Genomic DNA, 20,751 nt, shown 5'->3' with positions numbered 1-20,751 from the left:
TATTCCTCAGTGCAACCTTAATGGCTAAGTACTTTTCAAAGTTGCCTCTTCTACCAAGCCAGATCCTTACTTGTTTTAGTCTAGACTCAGAATAAATTATTACTTGACTGGACTATTCACAGGTAATTACAAGAGTTTTCACATTTATTTAAAATTGAGAAAAAATTTTGGCTCAAAACACAATCCTGAAATCAGGATCTCATGTTATTTTTTACACTAATTTTTTTGTATGACCTCCTGGAAGCCTCTATACCTTTATTCTTTCAATAAAATCTAAGACAGAAGCACCAATTCACAAAGTAGTATTTTAAAAATATCTAATTGTGAGGTACACCCAAGTTTCTCTAGCAGCCCCTTCAAATGGCCCCTAATATGCTAAATCTTGACTCTTTCTATGACCCCAGAGAGATTATGATTCATCAAGAGCAAAGATGCTATTAATCGAATGGCACCATTACTGTCCAGGTCTAGAGACTTCTCATTTCTTCACAAACTCATTAAAGACCAAATTCAAAGAATTATAGAATTTCCCCTCACAGCTCCAGCTTGAGGCAGGAGACTGAAACAGAGAGAAGACAGTGCCAGAGGAAATAGAATTTAATTTTTTAAAAGTATTTTTTTATTGATTTCAGAGAGGAAAGGAGAGGGAGAGAGAGAGAGAAACATCAATGATGAGAGAGAATCATTGATTGGCTGCCTCCTGCACGCCGCCCCCGCCCCACACACACACACAGGGGATCGAGCCTGCAACCTGGACATGTGCCCTTGACTAGAATCGAACCCGAGACCCTTCAGTTCGCAGGCCAAAGCTCTAGCCACTGAGCCAAACTGGCTAGGGCAATTTTTTTTTTTAATCCTTACCTGAAGATATTTTTTCCATTGATTTTTAGAGAGAGTGGAAGAGAGAGGGAAAGACAGAAAGAAATATCGATAGAGCATTGGCCAGGGCCCAGGCCGGGGAGGAGCATGCAACCAAGGTACATGCCCTTGACCGTAATCCAACCCGGTACCCTTTGGTCCCCAGGCTGGCATGGACCAAAGGGCACTGAGTCAAACTGGCTAGGGCTAGAATTTAATTTTTAAAAAGCAATCTTACAAAATGATGCAGGTTCTATATTTCCAAAAACTGTTCATTCTCTGAAGGCACATGAAATAAATAAAAATGGGATAGGATTTTCACTTTTCTGGGTATAGAATATGAGGTTTACAATAATAGCTAATTCCCTACTAAGAATAATTACTTCCCTCCTGAATTTGATTCCTGAGCTGGATGCTACTGGGAACACCAAGAAGTTTAAAACACAGTCCTTCACATGCTTCAAAAAAATCGAGGGGAGGGGTGGATGAGGAACTATCAATGAAACAAGATTGGTTAGAGATCACTTTGAAGACCATGGATGATGGGCATGTGGAAATTTATGGTAGCATTTCTTCTCCACCTAGGGAGATTTGGGAATTTTCCCTTATGTAATGTTAAAAAAGAAGGTACTCTACCCTTATGGAGCTTACAATCTAGTAATAGATTTTTTAAAAAAAATAATATAAAATAAATAACATCATTAAAGCCATGCATAATTAAACACAAAATGATCAGTATTAGTAACAACTGCTATTAAAGTCAGAATAAAAAGAATTTTATTTGTGACAGGCTGGAGTGGTGACAGGGCCAGTGATAGAGGTTGGACCTTAAAAAAGGGCATTATATAATAAAGAGGAGAGCTTTCCTCCTCTTCCATCCTGGTTCAAGGTAACATGGGAAAACAAGAATTTCTTCTCACTATTGAGAAGATTTTCCTTGGAGAAAAGACGACATTTATGCACCTTCTAAATAATGAGGGGTCACTAGGGTTTTTAAGAAAGAAATGGACATCATGAAAAATGTTATGATTTTATCTTTATGGTGCTCCTGTGGGATCAAATACTCACACTGGAAAGAGCAAGCTTTGGTTACTGCCATGCCTATATGAGAGCTTTGACTCTCTAAGCTGCCCAAGGAGGAAGGCCAATACTGAATTTTCTGGTAAAGGGGTCTTTCATTCATTTCCCTGAGTTAAAGTAGAATTTTAAAGGAACCTATATTCTGAAAATCATGCCTGAAGACCAATCACCGAAAAGAACTGAGACACTCCACACTTCTAATTGTGCAGTACTGGGCCCCTGAGACCACTGGTCCTCTCTCCTTAGTAACTTCTCCTTTTCAGAACAACGTTGTGTGTAGTTTAGATCTATCTCCCGCTAAGCATCAAAAGCAGAAGCTAAATACTATGGAAATAACATTAACAAGGCAGTAACAAGTAAACTAGACAGAGAGCTTCAACTGAGACAATCCTTTGGCTATTCCCATCCCTTAAATCCATAGTATGACTAAAGCTGTGCAGAGCTCTGTTACTGTATCAGGTATCAGCCCTAAATATATCACTCCTAACCCAGAGGACCAGCCCATAACATCCAAAGCAATAACAAGCTGTAAAGGCAAGCACGAAGGTAAAAAGTACAGCAGAAAAACAACATAGCAGGGTACAAATGCTCTAGCCAAGAGAAAAAAATACAGAATCTTAGAACTGCTTGGACCAATATGTGATGACTGTAAAAGAGTCATATAACTTCTTGGGACTTCAGTTTCCTTTTCTATAGAATATTAATGATATTATTTACCTTAGAGGGGGAGAGATATAACCTGAACTGGTTTTTTTTCGTTTATGTGCCTATTGATAAACAAGATTTTACTTAACTTTATACTTTTGGACTCTTCACTCCTGATTGTCAAAATCCTCTGAGTTAAATACCATTTTTCCTATTTTACAAAGATACTGAGGCCCCAGAGGGTTTTGAAAAGTCAACAATCAGGGACGAGTAAACAAAAAGAACCAGCACAGGCCCTGACCAGGTAGCCCAGTTGGTTAGAGTGTTAAACCTGATATGTCAAGGTTGCAGGTTCAACCCTTGGTCAGGGCATATACAAGAAGCAACCAATGAATTGTAAGTGGAACAACAAATTGATGTTTCTCTCTCTCAAATCAATCAATAAATATTGCCCTGGCTGGTGTTGCCCGATGGTTAGAGGGTCAGCCCTGGAACTGAAGGGTCGTGGGATCAATTCCAGTCAAGGGCACATACCTGGTTGCAGATTCCCCACCCTGCTTGGGGCTGATGGGGGAGGCAACCAATTGATGTGGCTCTCTCAAAGTAATGTTTCTCTCTCTTTTTCCTCTCTCCCTCTTCCTCTCCCTCCCACTCTCTCTAAAATCAATGGAAAAAATATTCTCTAATGAGGATTAATCAAAAAAAGGGGGGGGAGGGGCCCAGGATGGTGCCTCAAGTGGTTGAGCATTGACCTATGAATCAGGAGTTCACAGTTAGATTCCAGGTCAAGGCACATGCCCGGGTTGTGGGCAGCTGATCATGATTCTCTGTCATCATTAATGTTTCTGTCTCTCACTCTCTTTCCCTTTCTCTCTGAAATCAATTTAAAAAAAAATTTTTTTTTAAAGGGACAGGAGAAGCTGGTCTGGGAGGTTCAGAGAGGTGGCCCAGCAGCACAAGAAGGAGCCCCAGCAGGGGGGAGGGGACTGTCATCCAACACACAAGCAGGGAGACCTTGGATGCACTGCTCAGACTCTGAAAGTACGCAACACCACTGCAGCCAAATTATCCTTCAACCATCAAGTAGAATAACGATGTTTTCAAAAAAAATAAAAAATAAAAGAAATATTTTTAAATTGCTATTTGCTTTCTCAGTTTCTGTTATTCTGAAAAGAGATAGCAGGTAAAGATACAGAAAACCCACCAGCTTGATAGTATCTGGAAACATGCCAAGCCCTGAAGGACATGGGACATTTTCCATACGTAGCACTCACTGCTCAGGACATATCTGAGAAACATATGGAAGGCACTGCTAAGTTTTATCAAATCAAGAACTGTCACTTTCCCATCTGAATGTTGACCACCTAAAAGATAATCTCACCTATCCACAGCTCTGTCTAACAAGTAAAACAGAGCCTGAAGTACCACATGTTGCACTGATTTGTGGGGATGATGCAATCTGGCAGTGAAGAGGGCAATGGAGGCTCCTGTTGGGTCCCGAACATCCTAGAGCAAATAAAACAAAAGACATTAGAAATCAAATAGAAAATCCCAATAACCTCTAAGGATTATTATATCCTGGACACAGCTTTCCGATATGAAGATAACAGATACTGGCAATACTTCTCTGACTTGCATCAATTGCTTCAGAAAGGGAAGGGAAGAAAGTTTATGTCATCCCACGAATGATTCTCAGAAACCCCCCATCCCAAACTATATTTCAGTGATAGGGAAAAAACACACTATCTTAAATCTTCAATTGCAGAAATTAAAATATGGTTTACACTGGCTAATTAGCTAATTTCCCAGGCAGGATGCCAAAAGAAACAAACAGCAGAGGAAAACTATAAAATCCACCCATTGTATACTTACCTGCAAGGCTATGATTTCTAATTGAAGCTTGCATTCAATAACATAGGACGGGCCACTGACACATTATATACCCATTCCAAAGGCCTTGACTGTTATGGACCAATGAAAAAAATTTTCTAAATCTACAGTACAACTGATTTTCAATAATTTCAATTATTACTAGAATAATTTTATGCCAAATTGCACAGCTGCTTTACATCTGCTCCTGACTGTGGAAACTCTCTAGATTCGGCATAAGGTATGCAGCAACAAAGTCCAAAGAGGACAACAGCTACAAAAAGAAATAATGAGACATTACAAGAGGGGTCCATGAAGACTCACTAAGACGGTGAATTTTCCACTAAGAATCTCAGAACGGAGAGGTTCTTCCTGAGGTTTCAGATTCACAATGCCTTCCTTCCTTCGTGTTTCCTAAAAATAAAGCACACAAGATAAATTAATATAAAAATACTATGCACCCTAGCCAGTGTGTCTCAGTTGGGTTGTGTGTCATCCCATGCACCAAAAGGTTCCCTGGTAGGGGTCGTGCAGGAGGCAGTCTATCAATGTTTCACTCTCACATCAATGTTTCTCTCTCCAGCTCCCTTCTACTCTCTCTCTCTCTCTCTAAATAAAAAATTAAAAAATAAAAGAATGAAAATCAATAAAAAATATTTTAAAGTAATAAATTTTATATATATATATATTTTAAAGAGATTAAAAATGTTGGCAGAGTAAGTGAATGCTGTATGGACACACTCCCAGGAATTACAACTAAAATACAAAAAAACTTCCAGAATAATCAATGGAAGACAAGGGTTGCTATCTGCCAGAAATAGATGGCTAGAAATGCAGGCAACCTCTTAAAAGGCCAAAGCACAGCCCTAACCGGTTTGGCTCAGTAGATAGAGCGTCAGCCTGCGAACTGAAGGGTCCCAGGTTCGATTCCGGTCAAGGGCATGTACCTGGGTTGCGGGCACATCCCCAGTAGGGGGTGTGCAGGAGGTAGCTGATCGATGTTTCCCTCTCATCCATGTTCCTAACTCTCTATCTCTCTCCCTTCCTCTCTGTAAAAAAAAAAATCAATAAAACATATTTTAAAAAAAAGGGGGGGGGGGCCAAAGCATAAAATTTAGTATATAGCCACTCATCTTGTGCTCTGGCAGAGGGAGGGCAGAGTGCACTGGAGCTGTGTGGGCAGAAGCCAGGACTGGAGGCTCTGGAGTTAGAGCTCAGAAGGCAGACACCCTGGTTTCCTGTGCTGAGTCATCTTTCTCACACAGACATTTGCTATACAGGAGCCTTTGCCTGGGGGGAAGAAAGCTGACCCACCATATTGGAAAACACCTTGCCCCAAGGTGCAAAGTTCTGAGGCTCAATAGGAGACAGAGTATGAGAGTTAGTCTCCAGGCAGAAGCAATTGCCCCAACCTGTTGAAAAACTCTTGCCACACCTGTAAATGATTACTTAAGGACTATTTAAGACAGAATCCTATCAGTCTGTAGGAATTGGAGGTCTCTGGAGGAGTTGAGTCTTTGCCTGGTCTAATTAATCAGAAACAGCATTTGACACTATCCTGCACTAGAAGTTAGTGTAGCAGACCTACCTAATACATAGTCATAAACCCAAACAGGCAGCCAAAATGAGGATACAAAGAAACAACCCCCAAATGAAAGAACAAGAGAATTCTCCAGACAAAGATATAAATGAAATGGAGAAAAAAAATATCTGATATAGAGTTCAGAATAATGATGTTAAACATGCTCAACAGCATGAGAAAACATGTAGTAACTATAAAGACGGAAATAAAGAGTGACATGGCAAAAATAAAAGACATATTAGAAGGAATACACAGCAGATTAGGGGAAGCGGAGGATCAAATCAGTGAATTAGAAGACAGGGTTGAAAAAAATCACTCAATCAGAGAACAAAAAAAAAAAACCCACAAAAAAACAGGAGGACAGCTTAAGAGATCTGTGGGACAACATGAAACGTAACAATATTTAAATAGTAGCTGTGCCAAAAAAGACAGAAAGGGAGAAAGAGATAAAGAACATGTTTGAAGAAATAACGGCAGAAGGAAAAAGTCACAGAAATTCAGGAGTCATAGAGAGTCTCAAGGAAGAAGAACTGAAACAGTTCCATGGCCAGACACATCCTAATTAAAATGCAAAAAATTAAAGGCAAAGAGAGAATCTTAAAGGCAGCAAGAGAAAAGCAAACTGTTACCTATAAAGGAGCTCCCATAAGGCTGACACCTGATTTCTCATTAGACACTCTGTAGGCCAGAAGGGAATGGCATGAAGTACTCAAGGTAATGGAAAGCAAGTACAGTGGGGCCTTGACTTACGAGTTTAATTCGTTCTGTGACAGAGCTCGTAACTCAAATTACTCGTATGTCAAATCAAAAAGTGAACGAGTGAGACACGTGATGCTGGGCTGATGTTGTGGTGTTCACTGTGACGTTCGCTGTGCCAACTAGCGGTGGGGTATCTGAAGCTGGCTCGTAACCCGAATTTTAGCTCGCAACTCAAAGCAAAAAATCGGCCGAGAGACAGCTCGTATCTCGAAAAACTCGTTAGTCAGGACACTCGTAAGTCAAGGCCCCACTGTATCTGAAACCAAGATTACTATATTCAACAAGACTATCATTCAAAGTGGATGGTGAGATAAAGAGCTTCCCAGACAAAAAAAGGCTAAAGGAGTACATCACAACCAAGCCAGCATTACAAAAAAGGCTAAAGAGACTGCTGTAATGAGAAAAAGAAATAGAGGGAGAAATCTAGGCATACAGAATTAAAATGGCAATAAATAAGAACCTATTAATAATAACCTTAAATTTAAATATATTAAATGCTCCAAACGAAATAGGGTAGCTAAATGGTTACAAAAACATGACCCAAATACAGACAGTCCTCAGGTTATGTTGGACTCGACGCAGGTCGTTTCATGGTTACATCGCCATCTCCCATTTATTTATTAAGAAAAAATTCTGTCATTTCGATGTATGTACATATGTGCTTTATGTTTTTTATCATTTATTTACCACAAGTAAAGGTCAGGAATTGTTATCTTTCTCTTAAATTTTTTTTTTTACTATTTCACTTCATTATTACTGTGTATGTGCTCCATGTGAGTGACGTAGGTGCTTATGTAGGTGGGTTCCAACTTACGGCGAAAACCGCATTAAGTCACGCCGTAGGAACCAATCTCCGAGGTAACCCGAGGACCTAATGCAGTGGTTCTCAACCTTCTGGCCCTTTAAATACAGTTCCTCATGTTGTGACCCAACCATAAAATTATTTTCGTTGCTACTTCATAACTGTAATGTTGCTACTGTTATGAATCATAATGTAAATATCTGATATGCAGGATGGTCTTAGGCGACCCCTGTGAAAGGGTCGTTCGACCGCCAAAGGGGTCACGACCTACAGGTTGAGAACCGCTGACTAATGTATATGCTATCTACAAGAGACCCACCTTAGGACAAGACACACACAGGATGAGAGTGAAGGGATGGAAAAAATGTTTCCATGCAAATGGAAAAGAAATAAAAGCTGGAGTAGCAATACTCGTATCTGACAAAATAGACTTCGAAATGAAGGCCATCACAAGAGACAACAAAGGTCACTACATAATACTAAAGGGATCAATACAACAAGAGGATATAACCCTGGTAAACAAATATGCTCCCAAATATAGGAGCACCTAAATATATATATATATATATATATATATATATATATATATATATATATATAAAAACTTCTAGAGGACTTGAAGGGAGAGATCAACAACAATACAGTCATAGTAGGGGATTTTAACACCCTGCTGACTTCACTGGATATATCTTCCACACAAAAAATTAACAAGAAAATAGTGACTCAAGGACACACTGGATCAGATGGAGTTAACTGACATTTATAGAACATTTCACCCCAAAGCTGCAGTATATACATTCTTCTCAACTGCACATGGATCACTCACAAAGATAGACCATATGTTAGGACACATAACAAGTCTTTACAAGTTTAAGAAGATTCAAATCATATCAAGCATCTTCTCCGATCACAGTGGAATGAAATTAGAAATCAACTACAGTCAAAACACCCCAAAACATTCAAACACATGGAGGCTAATCATTAAACGAGATCAATAAGAAAATCAAAACATTCCTGAAAACAAATGAAAATGAACACACAACAACCCAAAATCTCTGGGACACAGAAAAAGCAGTCCTGAGAGGGAAGTTCATAGCACTATAGGCTTACTTCAAAAAACAAGATAAACATAAACTATTTAACCCTAAAACTAAAAGAACTAGAAAGAGAACAAGAAAAGCCCAGAGTAAGCAGAAGGAAGGAAATAATTAAGATTAGAGCAGAAATAGATAACAAAAATTAAAAATCAACACAAAAAAATCAATGAACCAAGAACTGGTTCTTCGAAAGGATAAACAAAATTGATGAACTGAGCCAGACTCATCAAGAAACAAAGAGAGAGGACCTAAATAAATAAAATCTGAAAGAAAGTAGAGAAGTAACCACTGAGACCACAGAAATACAAAGGATTTTAAGCAAATACTATGAACAATTATATGCCAACAAGCTGGACAATGTGGACGAAATGGATAAATTCCTGGAAAACTACAATCTCCCAAAACTGGGTCAGGAATAATCAGAAAACCTGAATAGACCAATAACAAGTGATGAAATAGAAGCAGTAATCAAAAAACTCCTAAAAAACAAAAACCCAAATCTGGATGGCTTCACAGGGGAATTTTACCAAACATTCAAAGAAGAACTAACACCTATATTCCTCAAACTATTCCAAAAAGTCCAAAAGGAAGGAACACTTCCAAGTTCTTTTTATGAGGACAGCATTACCCTAATTCCAAAACCAGATAAAGATACTATAAAGAAAGAGAATTACAGGCCAATATTCCTGATGAACATAGATGCTAAAATCCTCATTAAAATATTAGCAAATCAAATACAGCAATATATTAAAAAGATCATACACCATGACCAAGTGGCATTTATTCCAGGGATGCAAGGCTGGTACAATATTCACAAATCAATAAACATGATACATCACATAAACAAATTGAAAGACAAAAATCACATTATCATATCAACAGACACAGAAAAAGCATTAGACAAAATCCAACACCCATTTTTGATAAAATCAGCAAAATGGGAATACCAGGAGTATCTCAAGATGATAAAGGCCATATATGACAAACCTACAGCCAACATCATACTCAAAGGGCAAAAACTAAAACCATTTCCCCTAAGAACAGAAACAAGACAGGGATGTCCGCTTTCACCACTCTTATTCTGCATAGTACTGAAAGTCCTAGCCACAGGAATCAGATAAGAAGAAGAAATAAAAGGCATCCAAATTGGAAGCAGGAAGTAAAAATAAATATTAGCCGATGATATGATATTGTATGTAGAAAACCCTAAAGACTCCAGAAAAAAACTACTAGAGGTAATAAATGAATTTGGCAGGATACAAAATCAATATCCAAAAATCGATGGCCTTTTTATACACCAATAATGGATTCTCAGAAAGAGAAAATAAACAAGCAATCCCATTTACCATTACAATTAAAACACTTAGGAACAATCTTAACCAAGGAGTCAAAAGATCTGTATTCGTAAAACTACAGGACGTTGAAAAGAGATAGAAGACTCAGAGGTGGTCACTGAGCAGTTCGGACTCCTCTCGTTCATGCACCTCACTCAGCTTCCTCTGCGATAGGGCTGAGATTAAGAAATTCGAAACTGAAGAAGACAGAAACGCAAGAGAAAAACCCACTGTTTTCAAAAGAAACGATTGAACAGGAGAAACAAGTAGGCAAATGGTAATGAGGCACACGCCGCCAATATGCACTGTACATTCCACAAACATTGCCTACTTATTTTACTTCTTTTAGCTGTCTAACTTTGTAAAATGCAAAGAGGTTGGATCAGTTTAAGTGACTGTGCTGCCCCTTTTCACATCAGAACTACTCACAACGAAGGCCCCACCTGCTGCTCCCATCTGCCTGGCTGGCTGGCAGGGAAGAGAAAGAACTTGCATGTTGGTGAAGGAACGAACTGGGTGAGACGATGGTGAAATCTAGAGTAAAAACCAAGCTGGTCCAAGGTGTCCTGCGGGCTATAAAATGCAGTTTAATCAGATTGCCATTTTTTTGTTGTTCAAATTATTTTAATTATTGGAATGCACAATTTTTTAATATGCAAATAAAAAGTTTTAAAACCTGAAAAAAAAAAAGAGATAGAAAAAGATGTAAACAAGTGGAAGAATATATTGTATTCATGGATTGGTTAAATCAATATCATTAAAATGTCCAGAAGACCCCAAGGCAATCTACAGATTCAATCCAATCTCTATTAAAATACCAACAGCGTATTTCACAAACCTAGAAAAAATACTCCAAAAGTTTATATGGAACAAAAAAAGACCCGAATAACCGCAGCAATCTTGAGAAAGAAGAACAAAGTTGGAGGAATCACAATACCAATTTCAGGTTATACTACAATGCCACCATAATCAAAACAGCCGGTACTGGCACAAGAACAGGCATATAGATCAATGGAACATAATAGAGACCCCAGAAATTGACCCACACCATTATACTCAATTAATATTTGACAAAGGAAGCAAGATCATACAATGGACTCAAGACAGTCTCTTCAATAAATGGTGCTGGGAAAATTGGACAGATACATGCAAAAAAATGAAACTGGACCACCAACTTACACCATACAGAAGAATAAACTCAAAATGGATAAGACTTCAATGTAAGTCGGGAAGCCACAAAAATGCTAGAAGAAACCATAGGCAGCAAAATCCCAGACATCTCTCCTAGCAAAATCTTTACAGATAATCTCCTAGGCCCTAGGACCTAGGGCAAAGGAAACTAAGTAGAAAATAAACAAATGGGACTACATTAAGATAAAAAGTTTCTGCACAGCAAAAGAAGCCAGCAACAAAATGAAAAAAAGAGAGCCCACTATATGGGTGAACATATTTGGCAATGATACATCTGATAAAGGGTTAATATCCAAAATATTTAAGGAACTCATACGACTTAACAAAAGGAAGACAAACAATCCAACTAAAAAATGGGCAAAGAAACTAAATAGACCCTTCTCCAAAGAGGACATACAGATGGCCAAGAGAAAAAAATGCTCAAAATCACTGATCATCAGAGAGATGCAAATTAAAAGGACAATGAGGTTATCACTTCCACCTGTCAGAATGGCTACCATCAACAGCCCTAGCTGGTTTAGCTAAGTGGCTAGAGCTTCAGCCTGTGGACTGAAGGGTCCCATGTTCAATTCAGGTCAAGGGCACATGCCCAGGTTTTGAATTCGATACCCAGTAGGGGGTATGCAGGAGGCAGCTGATCGATGATTCTCTTTCATCATTGATGATTTTAACTCTCTCTCCCTCTTCCTTCCTCTCTGAAAACACTATATATATATTTTTTAAAAAGCCCTAGCCAGTTTGGCTCAGTGGACACAGCGATGGCAAGTGGCCTGAAAGATCCCGGGTTCAATTCCAGTCAAGGGCACATGCCTGTGTTGTGGGCTCCATCCCCAGTAGGAGGCATGCAGGAGGCATCCGATCTATGATTCTCTCTCATCACTGACGTTTCTATCTCTCTCTTCCTCATTGAATCAATAAAATCTTACCTAATAATAGACAAACATGCAAATTGACTGTACCTTTGCTATGACCCAAGCCACGCCCACCAGCCAATCAGAGGGACTATATGCAAATTAACCCAACCAAGATGGCGGCCGGCAGCCACGGAGCTGGAGCAAGCAGGACGCTTGGTTGCCCCAATGATAGAAGAAGCCAAGCTTCCCGGCTGGCTGCTGCCTCCTCTCAAGGCAACAAAGTTTCAATTACAGAAGGTAAATAAACCCCAGATACCTGCTTCCAGTTGCCATTGCCACAGAGCTGGAGTGAATAAAAAAAAAAAGGAAAGGCTGGGAGCTTTGGTCACCGGGGGCTTGGTCAGTCTGAAAACAGCCATCAGCCCCTCACCCAGGCTGGCCAGGCTCCCCAGTGGTGACCCGCACCCTGATCCCGGACACCGTTCAGGGCAAACCAGTCGGCCCCCACCCGTGCACCAGGCTTCTAGTCTATATAATAAAAGGGTAATATGCAAATTGACCCTAACAGCAGAATGACTAGGAATGACTGGTCACTGAGACACACTGACCACCAGGGGGCAGATGCTCAATGCAGGAGCTGCCCCCTAGTGGCCAGCTGATGGCTGCCAGCACAGTGGTGGTGGTGGGAGCCTCTCCTGCCTCTTCAGCAACACTAAGGATGTCCGACTGCAGCTGAGATCTGCTCCCTGCTGGCAAGTGGACATGCCCAAGGGCTGCCGGGCTGCCAGAGGGATGTCTGACTGCCAGCTTGGGCCCGATCCCCCAGGGAGCGTGCCTAAGCCAGCAGGTAGACATCCTCCAAGTGGTCCCAGACTGCAAGAGGGCATAGGCTGGGCTGAGGGACCCCCCCCCCCCCCCGCGAGTGCACAAATTTTTGTGCACCGGGCCTCTAGTGTGTGTGTGTGTGTGTGTATATATATATACACACACACACACACACACTAGAGGCCCGGTGCACAAAAATTTGTGCCCTTGGAGGGGAGAGGGGGTCCCTCAGCTCTGCCTGTGCCCTCTCGCAGTATGGGACCCCTCGGGAGATAATGACCTGCTGGCTTAGACCCGCTCCCAGGTGGCAGAGGGCAGGCCCAATCCCTAGGTGCAGCCCCTGGTCGGGCTCAGAGCAGGGACGATTGGGGAGTTGGGGCGCTGCCCCCTGTCATGCACAGAGCAGGGCGGATCGGGAGGTTGCGATGCCACCCCTAGTCACGCTCAGGGTAGGGCCGATTGAGGGTTGGGGCACCACCCCGTCACACTCAAGGCAGGGTCGATAGGGAGGTTGCGGCGCCACCCTGTCACCCACAGAGCAGGGCCGATCAGGGGGTTGGGGCGCTGCCCCGTCATGCACAGAGCAGGGCCCATCAGGGGGTTGAGGAGCTCCCCCCTGTCACTCACAGAGTAGGGTTGATAGGGGAGTTGGGCACTGCCCCGTCACACACAGAGCAGGGAGGATCAGGGGGTTGGGGCGCCGCCCTCTATCACCCAAAGAGCAGGCCGATCAGAGCGTTGGGGCGCCGCCACTGTCACACTCAGGGCAGGGCCGATGGGGAGGTTATGGCTCTACCCCGTCACACACAGAGCAGGGCCCGTGGGGTGGGGGTTGGGGTGCCGCACGTGTCATACACAGAGCAGGGCCGATCAGGGGGTTGTGGCCCCGCACTCTGTCACACACAGAGCCGCAGGGCGATCAGGGGGTTTGGTCGCTGCACTCTGTCATGCTGATCCCGGTGCCAGGAGGCCTCGAGGCTCCGCTGATCCTGGGTTCAGGAGGCCTCACGGCTCTGCTGATCCTGGGTTCAGGAGGCCTCGCGGCTCCGCTGATCCTGGGTTCGGGAGGCCTTGCGGCTCCGCTGATCCCGGTGCTGGGAGGCATATTACCCTTTTACTATATAGGATAGAGGCCTGGTGCACGGGTCGGGGCCGGCTGGTTTGCCCTGAAGGGTGTCATGGATCAGGGTGGGGGTCCCCACTGGGGTGCCTGGCCAGCCTGGATGAGGGGATGATGGCTGTTTGCAGCTGGTCACACCCCCTTCAGGGTGGGGGTCCCCACTGGGGTGCCTGGCCAGCCTGGGTGAGGGGCTGAGGGCCGTTTTCAGGCTGGCGGGTGACTGAAGCTCCCAACCTGTCCTTTTTTCTTTTCTTTTTTTATTCTGGGCCAGCTTTAGCTCTGAGGCTTGGCTCCAGCTCTGAGGCCTCAGCTGCTGAAAGCAGGTATCTGGTTTGTTTGGGTTCTATAATTGTAACACTGTTGCGGTCCTGCTCACTCCAGCTCTGAGATCCCTGCTGGCTGAAAGCAGGGATCTGCGTTTGTTCTATAATTGAAACAATGTTGCGGTCCTGCTGACTGAAGCCCGGCTGGCTGAAAGCAGGTTTCTGGGGTTTTATTTAGCTTCTATATTTGTAACAATGTTTCTTAGAATTGCAGCTCAGAGGCCGGCAAGGCAGGCGGGGAACGTTGGCTCCCTCCGTCACTGAAGCAAGCAAGCCTCGTATTCGCTTCAAGCTGCCTAGCTGCCGGCCGCCATCTTGGTTGGCAGTTAATTTGCATATCGCCCTGATTAGCCAATGGGAAGGGTAGTGGAGGTACGGCTAATCACCATGTTTCTCTATTATTAGATAGGATATATATATATATATTTTTTTTTTAAATCAACAAATGACAAGAGCTGGCAATGATGTGGAGAAAAGAGAATCCTAGTACACTGCTGGTGGGAATGCAGACTGGTGCAGCCATTATGAAAAACAGTATGGAGTTTCCTCAAAAAATTAAATATGATCCTACTTCTAGGAATATATCCTAAGAAACCCGAAACACCAATCAGAAAGAATGTATGCACCCCTATGTTCAGAGCAGCACAATTTACAATAGCTAAGATCTAGAAACAGCCCAAATGCCCATCAGTAGATGAGTGGATAAAAAAGCTGTGGTACATTTATATCATGGATACTATGTAGCAGTAAAAAAGAAGAATCTCTTACTCTTTGAGACAGCATGGAGGGACCTGAAGAGTATCATGCTAAGTGGAATAAGTCAGCCAGAGAAAGACAAGTATCACATGATCTCACTCATATATGGAATCTAAATAACAAAATAAACTAATGAACAGAGTGGAACCAGAGACATGGAAGCATGGAACAGAGTGCAAAATCTCGGAGTGAAGGCAGGGAGGGTGAGTGGGTGGCAGGTAACCAACCAAAGACCTTGTATGCATATATGCATGGCCCATGGACACAGACAGTTGGGTGGTGGGGGTCTGGTGTGTGGAATGGGGGTGGGCTGGAGGGGGTTGATCGGGGAAATAAGGGGACATATGTAATACTTTTAATATTAAAGATTTTTAAAAGAATACTTTATATCTAGGACAGCTTTATGTAATCACCAAATTTCAGAGATAAGGGAATTTACAGGTCAACTAACCAAACCCCCTTCCAGGCCAACTGAGTTTTATCAGAATTCCTGTCCAATGACACCTTGTTAGTCCCTTAGGTAGAAGAGTTTTCTTTGAATCACTGGGAATCCTGATTCTTAAGACCAATCAGTATGTATCATTAGTGTCAGAGTCAAAATTCTTAAATATGTAGCAGCACAGATATTGCACCAGGATATTAAAATACTAGAGGACCGATGCACAAAGATTTGTGCAAGAATAGGCCTTCCTTCCCCTGGCTGCCCGCACTGCCTTTGCTCTGGCTGGAGCAGCCTTCCGCCTTCCCGCGCTGCCCAGAGGCCCAGGGCGGGGTGGAACACCTGCGCTGTTGCCATGGCGACGATGCAAGCGTCCTACCCTGCCGCCAGCCGCTTGGCGCCTGAGCGCGTACACACTACCCACAGGCCCGCCATCTTTGTCAGGTTAATTGCATACTCACTCCTGATTGGCTGTGGGCATTGCGGAGGGATGGTCAATTTACATATTTGTCTATTATTAGTATAGATGTCCCCAAAAAGGGTCTGGAAGTAGACATCCTCATATATCTTCCAGGCACAGGCTTATCCTGTTGTAAATAAGAGTCACCCCTCACCCTGGCAGGATAGCTCAGTTGGTTAGAGCATCATCTGGATATGCCAAGATTGCAAGTTAAATAAGTGGAACAACAAATCGATGTTTCTCTCTCTCTCTCTCTCATCAATTTAAAAACAAAAGTCGCCCCTCCCTTTGATATCCTCTGTCAACAACAGCTACCATGACATCATTTTCCACGGCCAGATTCTTTCTATTTTTTTTTTTAACTTTTATTAATATTTACTTTATGCTGAATTTACTCCAGGGCCATAAATTTTTCTTTCTTCAGTTTCTTCTGGGATATCTTTTTCTTCTGTGCAACCTCCTGCTCTGGTTTAGGAACAGTCTGCTCCTTTGTAGTGAGGATCAGGTCAATGTGGCAGGGGAAGCTCATGTATGGGTTCATCTGCCCATGAGCTCCATGAGTTCTGGGAGCTTTGTTCATGAGATGTGCTCAATGACCGGAGAATGGACATCTAAACCCTGAAGTTCAGCATCAGTCTCTGCATTTTTAAGCTTATGCAGCAGAAATTCAGCACTCTATTTGGGCCACTCACCCTGTGTCCAGCCCCAAGTTTGGCCTGGGCACACCTGCCAACTGCACCACTGTAACAACGAAATGGCACACATTACTTCTGTAAAGTGACATCATTCAGATACTTAGTGGCTTTTCAAAAACACAAAGCCTTGCCAAAACCAGTTTGGCTCAGTGGATAGAGCGTCGGCCTGCGTACTGAAAGGTCCCAGGTTCGATTCCGGTCAAGGGCATGTACCTGGGTTGCGGGCACATCCCAGTAGGAGATGTGCAGGAGGCAGCTGATCGATGTTTCTCTCATCGATGTTTCTAACTCTCTATCTCTCTCCCTTCCTCTCTGTAAAAAATCAATAAAATATATTTTTTAAAAAACCACAAAGCCTGGATTGCTTGCAATGTTTCATAAGTGTGTGTTTTTTTTAGTGGTGTTGTTTTTTAAAAAAAATCTTTATTGTTGAGAGTATTACACATGTCCCCCTCCCCCACCCCCCATTGACCCCCTCCACACAGTTCCCACTCCGGCCCTTCACCACCCTACTCTGTGTGTCCATAGGTAAGATCTTTGGTTAATCTGTTCCCGTCCCCACCACCCCCCTTCCTTCTGAGATTCATCAGTCATTTCCATGCTTTCATACCTCTGGTTCTATTTTATTCACCAGTTTATTTTGTTCATTAGATTTCTTGTTTGTTGATTTTAAGTTTTAGATTCAGTTATTGATAGATATGTATTTGTTGCCATTTAATTGTTCATATTTTTTTTAATATATTTTATTGATTTTTTACAGAGAGGAAGGGAGAGGGATAGAGAGTTAGAAATATCGATGAGAGAGAAACATCGATCAGCTGCCTCCTGCACACCCCCTACTGGGGATGTGCCCGAAACCAAGGTACATGCCCTTGACTGGAATCGAACCTGGGACCCTTCAGTCCACAGGCCAGCGCACTATCCACTGAGCCAAACCGGTCAGGGCTGTTCATATTTTTAATCTCTTCATTTTCTTCTCCTTCTTCTTCTTCCCCTTCACCATTTCATGTAATACTGGTTTGGTGGTGATGAACTCCTTTAGCTTTTTCTTGTTTGTGAAGCTCTTTATCTGACCTTCAATTCTAAATGAGAGCTTTGCTGGGTAGAGTAATCTTGGTAGTAGGATCTTACTATTCATCACTTTAAATATTTCTTGCCACCCCCTTCTGGCCTCTAAAGTTTCTGTTAGAAATCAGCTGACAGTCTTATGGGTGCTCCCTTGTAGGCAACTGACAGCTTTTCTCTTGCTACTTTGAAGATGCTCTGTTTAGCCCTAACTGGTTTGGCTCAGTGGCTAGAGCATCGGTCTGCTGACTGAAGGATCCCAGGTTCGATTCCAGTCAAGGGCACATGCCCGGGTTGTGGGCTTGATCTCCAGTAGGGGGCGTGCAGGAGGCAGCCAATCAATGATTCTCTCGAATTATTGATGTTTCTCTCTTTCTCCCTCTCCCTTCCTCTCTAAAATCAATAAAAATACAACAAAAAAACATCTAAATGCACAACACTTAAAAAAAAAAAAAAAAGATACTATCTGTGTCTTTAACCCTTGGCATTTTAATTATGATGTGTCTTGGTGTGGGTTTCTTTGGGTTCCTCTTTTGTTTTTTGGTTTTTTGTATATATATTTTTATTGATTTCTGAGAGAGAAAGGGAGAGGGAGAGATAGAAATATCAATGATGAGAGAGAATCACTAAACGCTTACCTCCTGCCCGCCCCCTACTGGAGATTGAGCTCACAACCCCAGTATGTTCCCTTGACTGAAATTGAACCTGGGACCCTTCAGTCCGCAGGCCGATGCTCTATTCCCTGAGCCAAACCAGCTAGGGCTGGGTTCCTCTTCTTTGGGACTCTGTGCTTCCTGTGCTTGTAAGTCTATTTCTTTCACCAGGTAGGGGAAGTTTTCTATCAGTATTTCTTAAAATAGACTTTCAATATCTTGCTCTCTCTCTTCTCCTTCTGGCATCCACATATTGCGAATGTTGGTTAGCTTGAAGTTGTCCCAGAGGCTCCTTACACTAACTTCATATTTTTGGATTCTTTTTTCTTTTTGCTCTTCCAATTAGGTGTTTCTTGCCTCCTCATATTCCAAATCATTGATATGACTCTCAGAATCCTCTACTGTTGAATCCCTGTAAATGATCCTTTTTAAAAATATATTTTTATTTATTTCAGAGAAGAAGGGAGAGGGAGAGAGATAGAAACATCAATGATGAAAGAGAATCATTGTTTGGCTGCCTCCTGCACGCCCCCTACTGGGGATCGAACCCACAACCTCAAGCATGTGCCCTGACCAGGAATCAAACCTGCAACCTCTTGGTGCCTGGGTCAACTGCTGAGCCATGCCGGCCAGGCTGTAAATGATTCTTTATTTCAGTTAGTTTATGCTTAATTTCTGACTGGTCCTTTTTCATGTCTTTGAAATTCTTACTAAGATTCTTGAAAGTCTCATGAAGATCCTTGAGTAACCTTATAACCATGGTTTTGAACTCTGTATCCAGTAGTTTACTTGCTTCCGTTTCTTTCATTTGTGACATGTTTCTTTGTCTCTGCATTTTGGCTGCTTCCCTGTGTTTGTTTTTATGTATTAGGTAGAGCTGCTATGTCTCCTGGAATTGGTAGAGTGGCCTTGTGTAATAGGCATCCTGTAGGGCCCAGTGGCTCAGCCTCCCCAGTCACCTGACCTGGGCACTGTAGGTGCAGCCCTGTGTGGGCTGTGTGCACAGTCTTGTTGTAGTTGAGACTTGATTGCTGTTAGTGTCACTGGGAGGAATTGACCCCCAGGACAACTGGCTGTGAGGAACAGCTGAGCTGCTGTGCAGGAAACACCCCTATGGAACAGGATTTGCTTATGTGGAGCTTTGGTGCTCACTGAGTCTGCCTCTTGAGTGTCTTGCTTGTGGTTGTGTAGAGTTGTAAACTGCTATGGTTTGAAGCTGTCCACTGGGTTCACTGGCTCTGTGGCCTCCAGGGAGGTGCAAAGTCAGCCACTGCCTGGGGCCACCCAGCAGGAGCTAGAGACAGATCTGCAGATAGCTATTTGCTATCTGTATTGGGCTCAGAGGTGCTAGGCAAGGCCCAGCTGTGAAGTAAGGCAGCCTGGTGCTAGTGCTGGGTCTTGGGCCTTTTATTGATAGGTCTGAGGCAAGCTGTCACCAGCTGCAGCTTGTTTGAGAGATTTTAGAAAAGTCTGAAGCCTGAGCCAGGACAGACCATTCATATGTAAAAGGTGCTACAAACAGCTTGGGTGGGGCTGCAAATTGGATGGGGCATAGTCTGGGGGAATCCCGAGGAATCCTGATGGTGGAGGAAACACTGTACTCCAGGCCGATGGAGACTCAGATATGGCTGCCAGTCAGCCCTCTGACGGGAGATCCCAGCACAGGAATAAAGACCTTTGTGAGCAACTCTGTCTAGGAGAAAGCCATCCCTGAGTTCCTGCCCCAATGCCAGACAATCCTGTTCCTCCCCATAGGTGTCTGGATCCCTGAGTAAGTTCATGCACCAGCCCTTTCAATGGAACATCTGGGACTCTAGTAGCCTCCTTGTCACTCAGCCACAATCCCCACTGGTTTTTACAGTCCATAGTTGTGGGGATTTCTCTTCCCAGCTCTGGAACCCTGGGCTGGGAGTCTGGTGTGGGGCTGGGACCCCTTGCTCCTCACGGGCAGCCTCCACAGAGACAATCTCCTTCCAGATTAAAAAAGTAGCACATGTGGGTGTTGGACCAGCCCATTCCGGGGCTCCACCCCTCCTACCAGTCTCATTGTGCTTTCTTCTTTACTTCTCTAGTTGTAGGACTTCCATTCAGCCTACTTTCAGGTGGTTCTGAATGATGTTTGTTCTGTATTTTAGTTGTAATGTTGATGTGGTTATGGGAGGCAGCAAGTACAGGCAGTTACCTATGCCGCCATCTTGGTTCTTTTGCCAAGCTATTTCTGGTTCAGCTTTCACTGGAGGTCTTCAAAATGGTCCTTACAAGTGTTCTTAAAGTGAATGCAAAGACTTGAACTGAACCTCTTGATTTGCAAGGATTTGTGAGGTTTTCTGGGTCAAGTGAACAC

General features: G+C 43.0%; 1 protein-coding gene across 2 annotated transcripts in view; it reads right to left on the bottom strand.

The window, feature by feature from the left end:
• PTPN9 (protein tyrosine phosphatase non-receptor type 9) overlaps window positions 1-20,751 on the bottom strand; it is a 166,798-nt gene that overhangs the window by 80,878 nt on the left and 65,169 nt on the right. For both annotated transcript variants that reach the window (XM_070429954.1, XM_070429958.1), the window contains 2 exons: window positions 4,777-4,866; window positions 3,965-4,089 (listed from right to left, as the gene is read on the bottom strand). In XM_070429954.1, the coding sequence (XP_070286055.1) occupies window positions 3,965-4,089; window positions 4,777-4,866 (215 nt within the window). The remainder of the gene's footprint in view (window positions 1-3,964; window positions 4,090-4,776; window positions 4,867-20,751) is intronic.

This window comes from Myotis yumanensis, unplaced genomic scaffold (assembly GCF_028538775.1).
Source record: "Myotis yumanensis isolate MYYU_CA2020_CCGP unplaced genomic scaffold, mMyoYum1.0.hap1 SCAF_1, whole genome shotgun sequence".
In the NCBI taxonomy this organism is placed as follows: domain Eukaryota; kingdom Metazoa; phylum Chordata; class Mammalia; order Chiroptera; family Vespertilionidae; genus Myotis; species Myotis yumanensis.
Note: the sequence above shows the minus strand (reverse complement) of the source record. Positions and strands in the feature narration are given on the sequence as shown.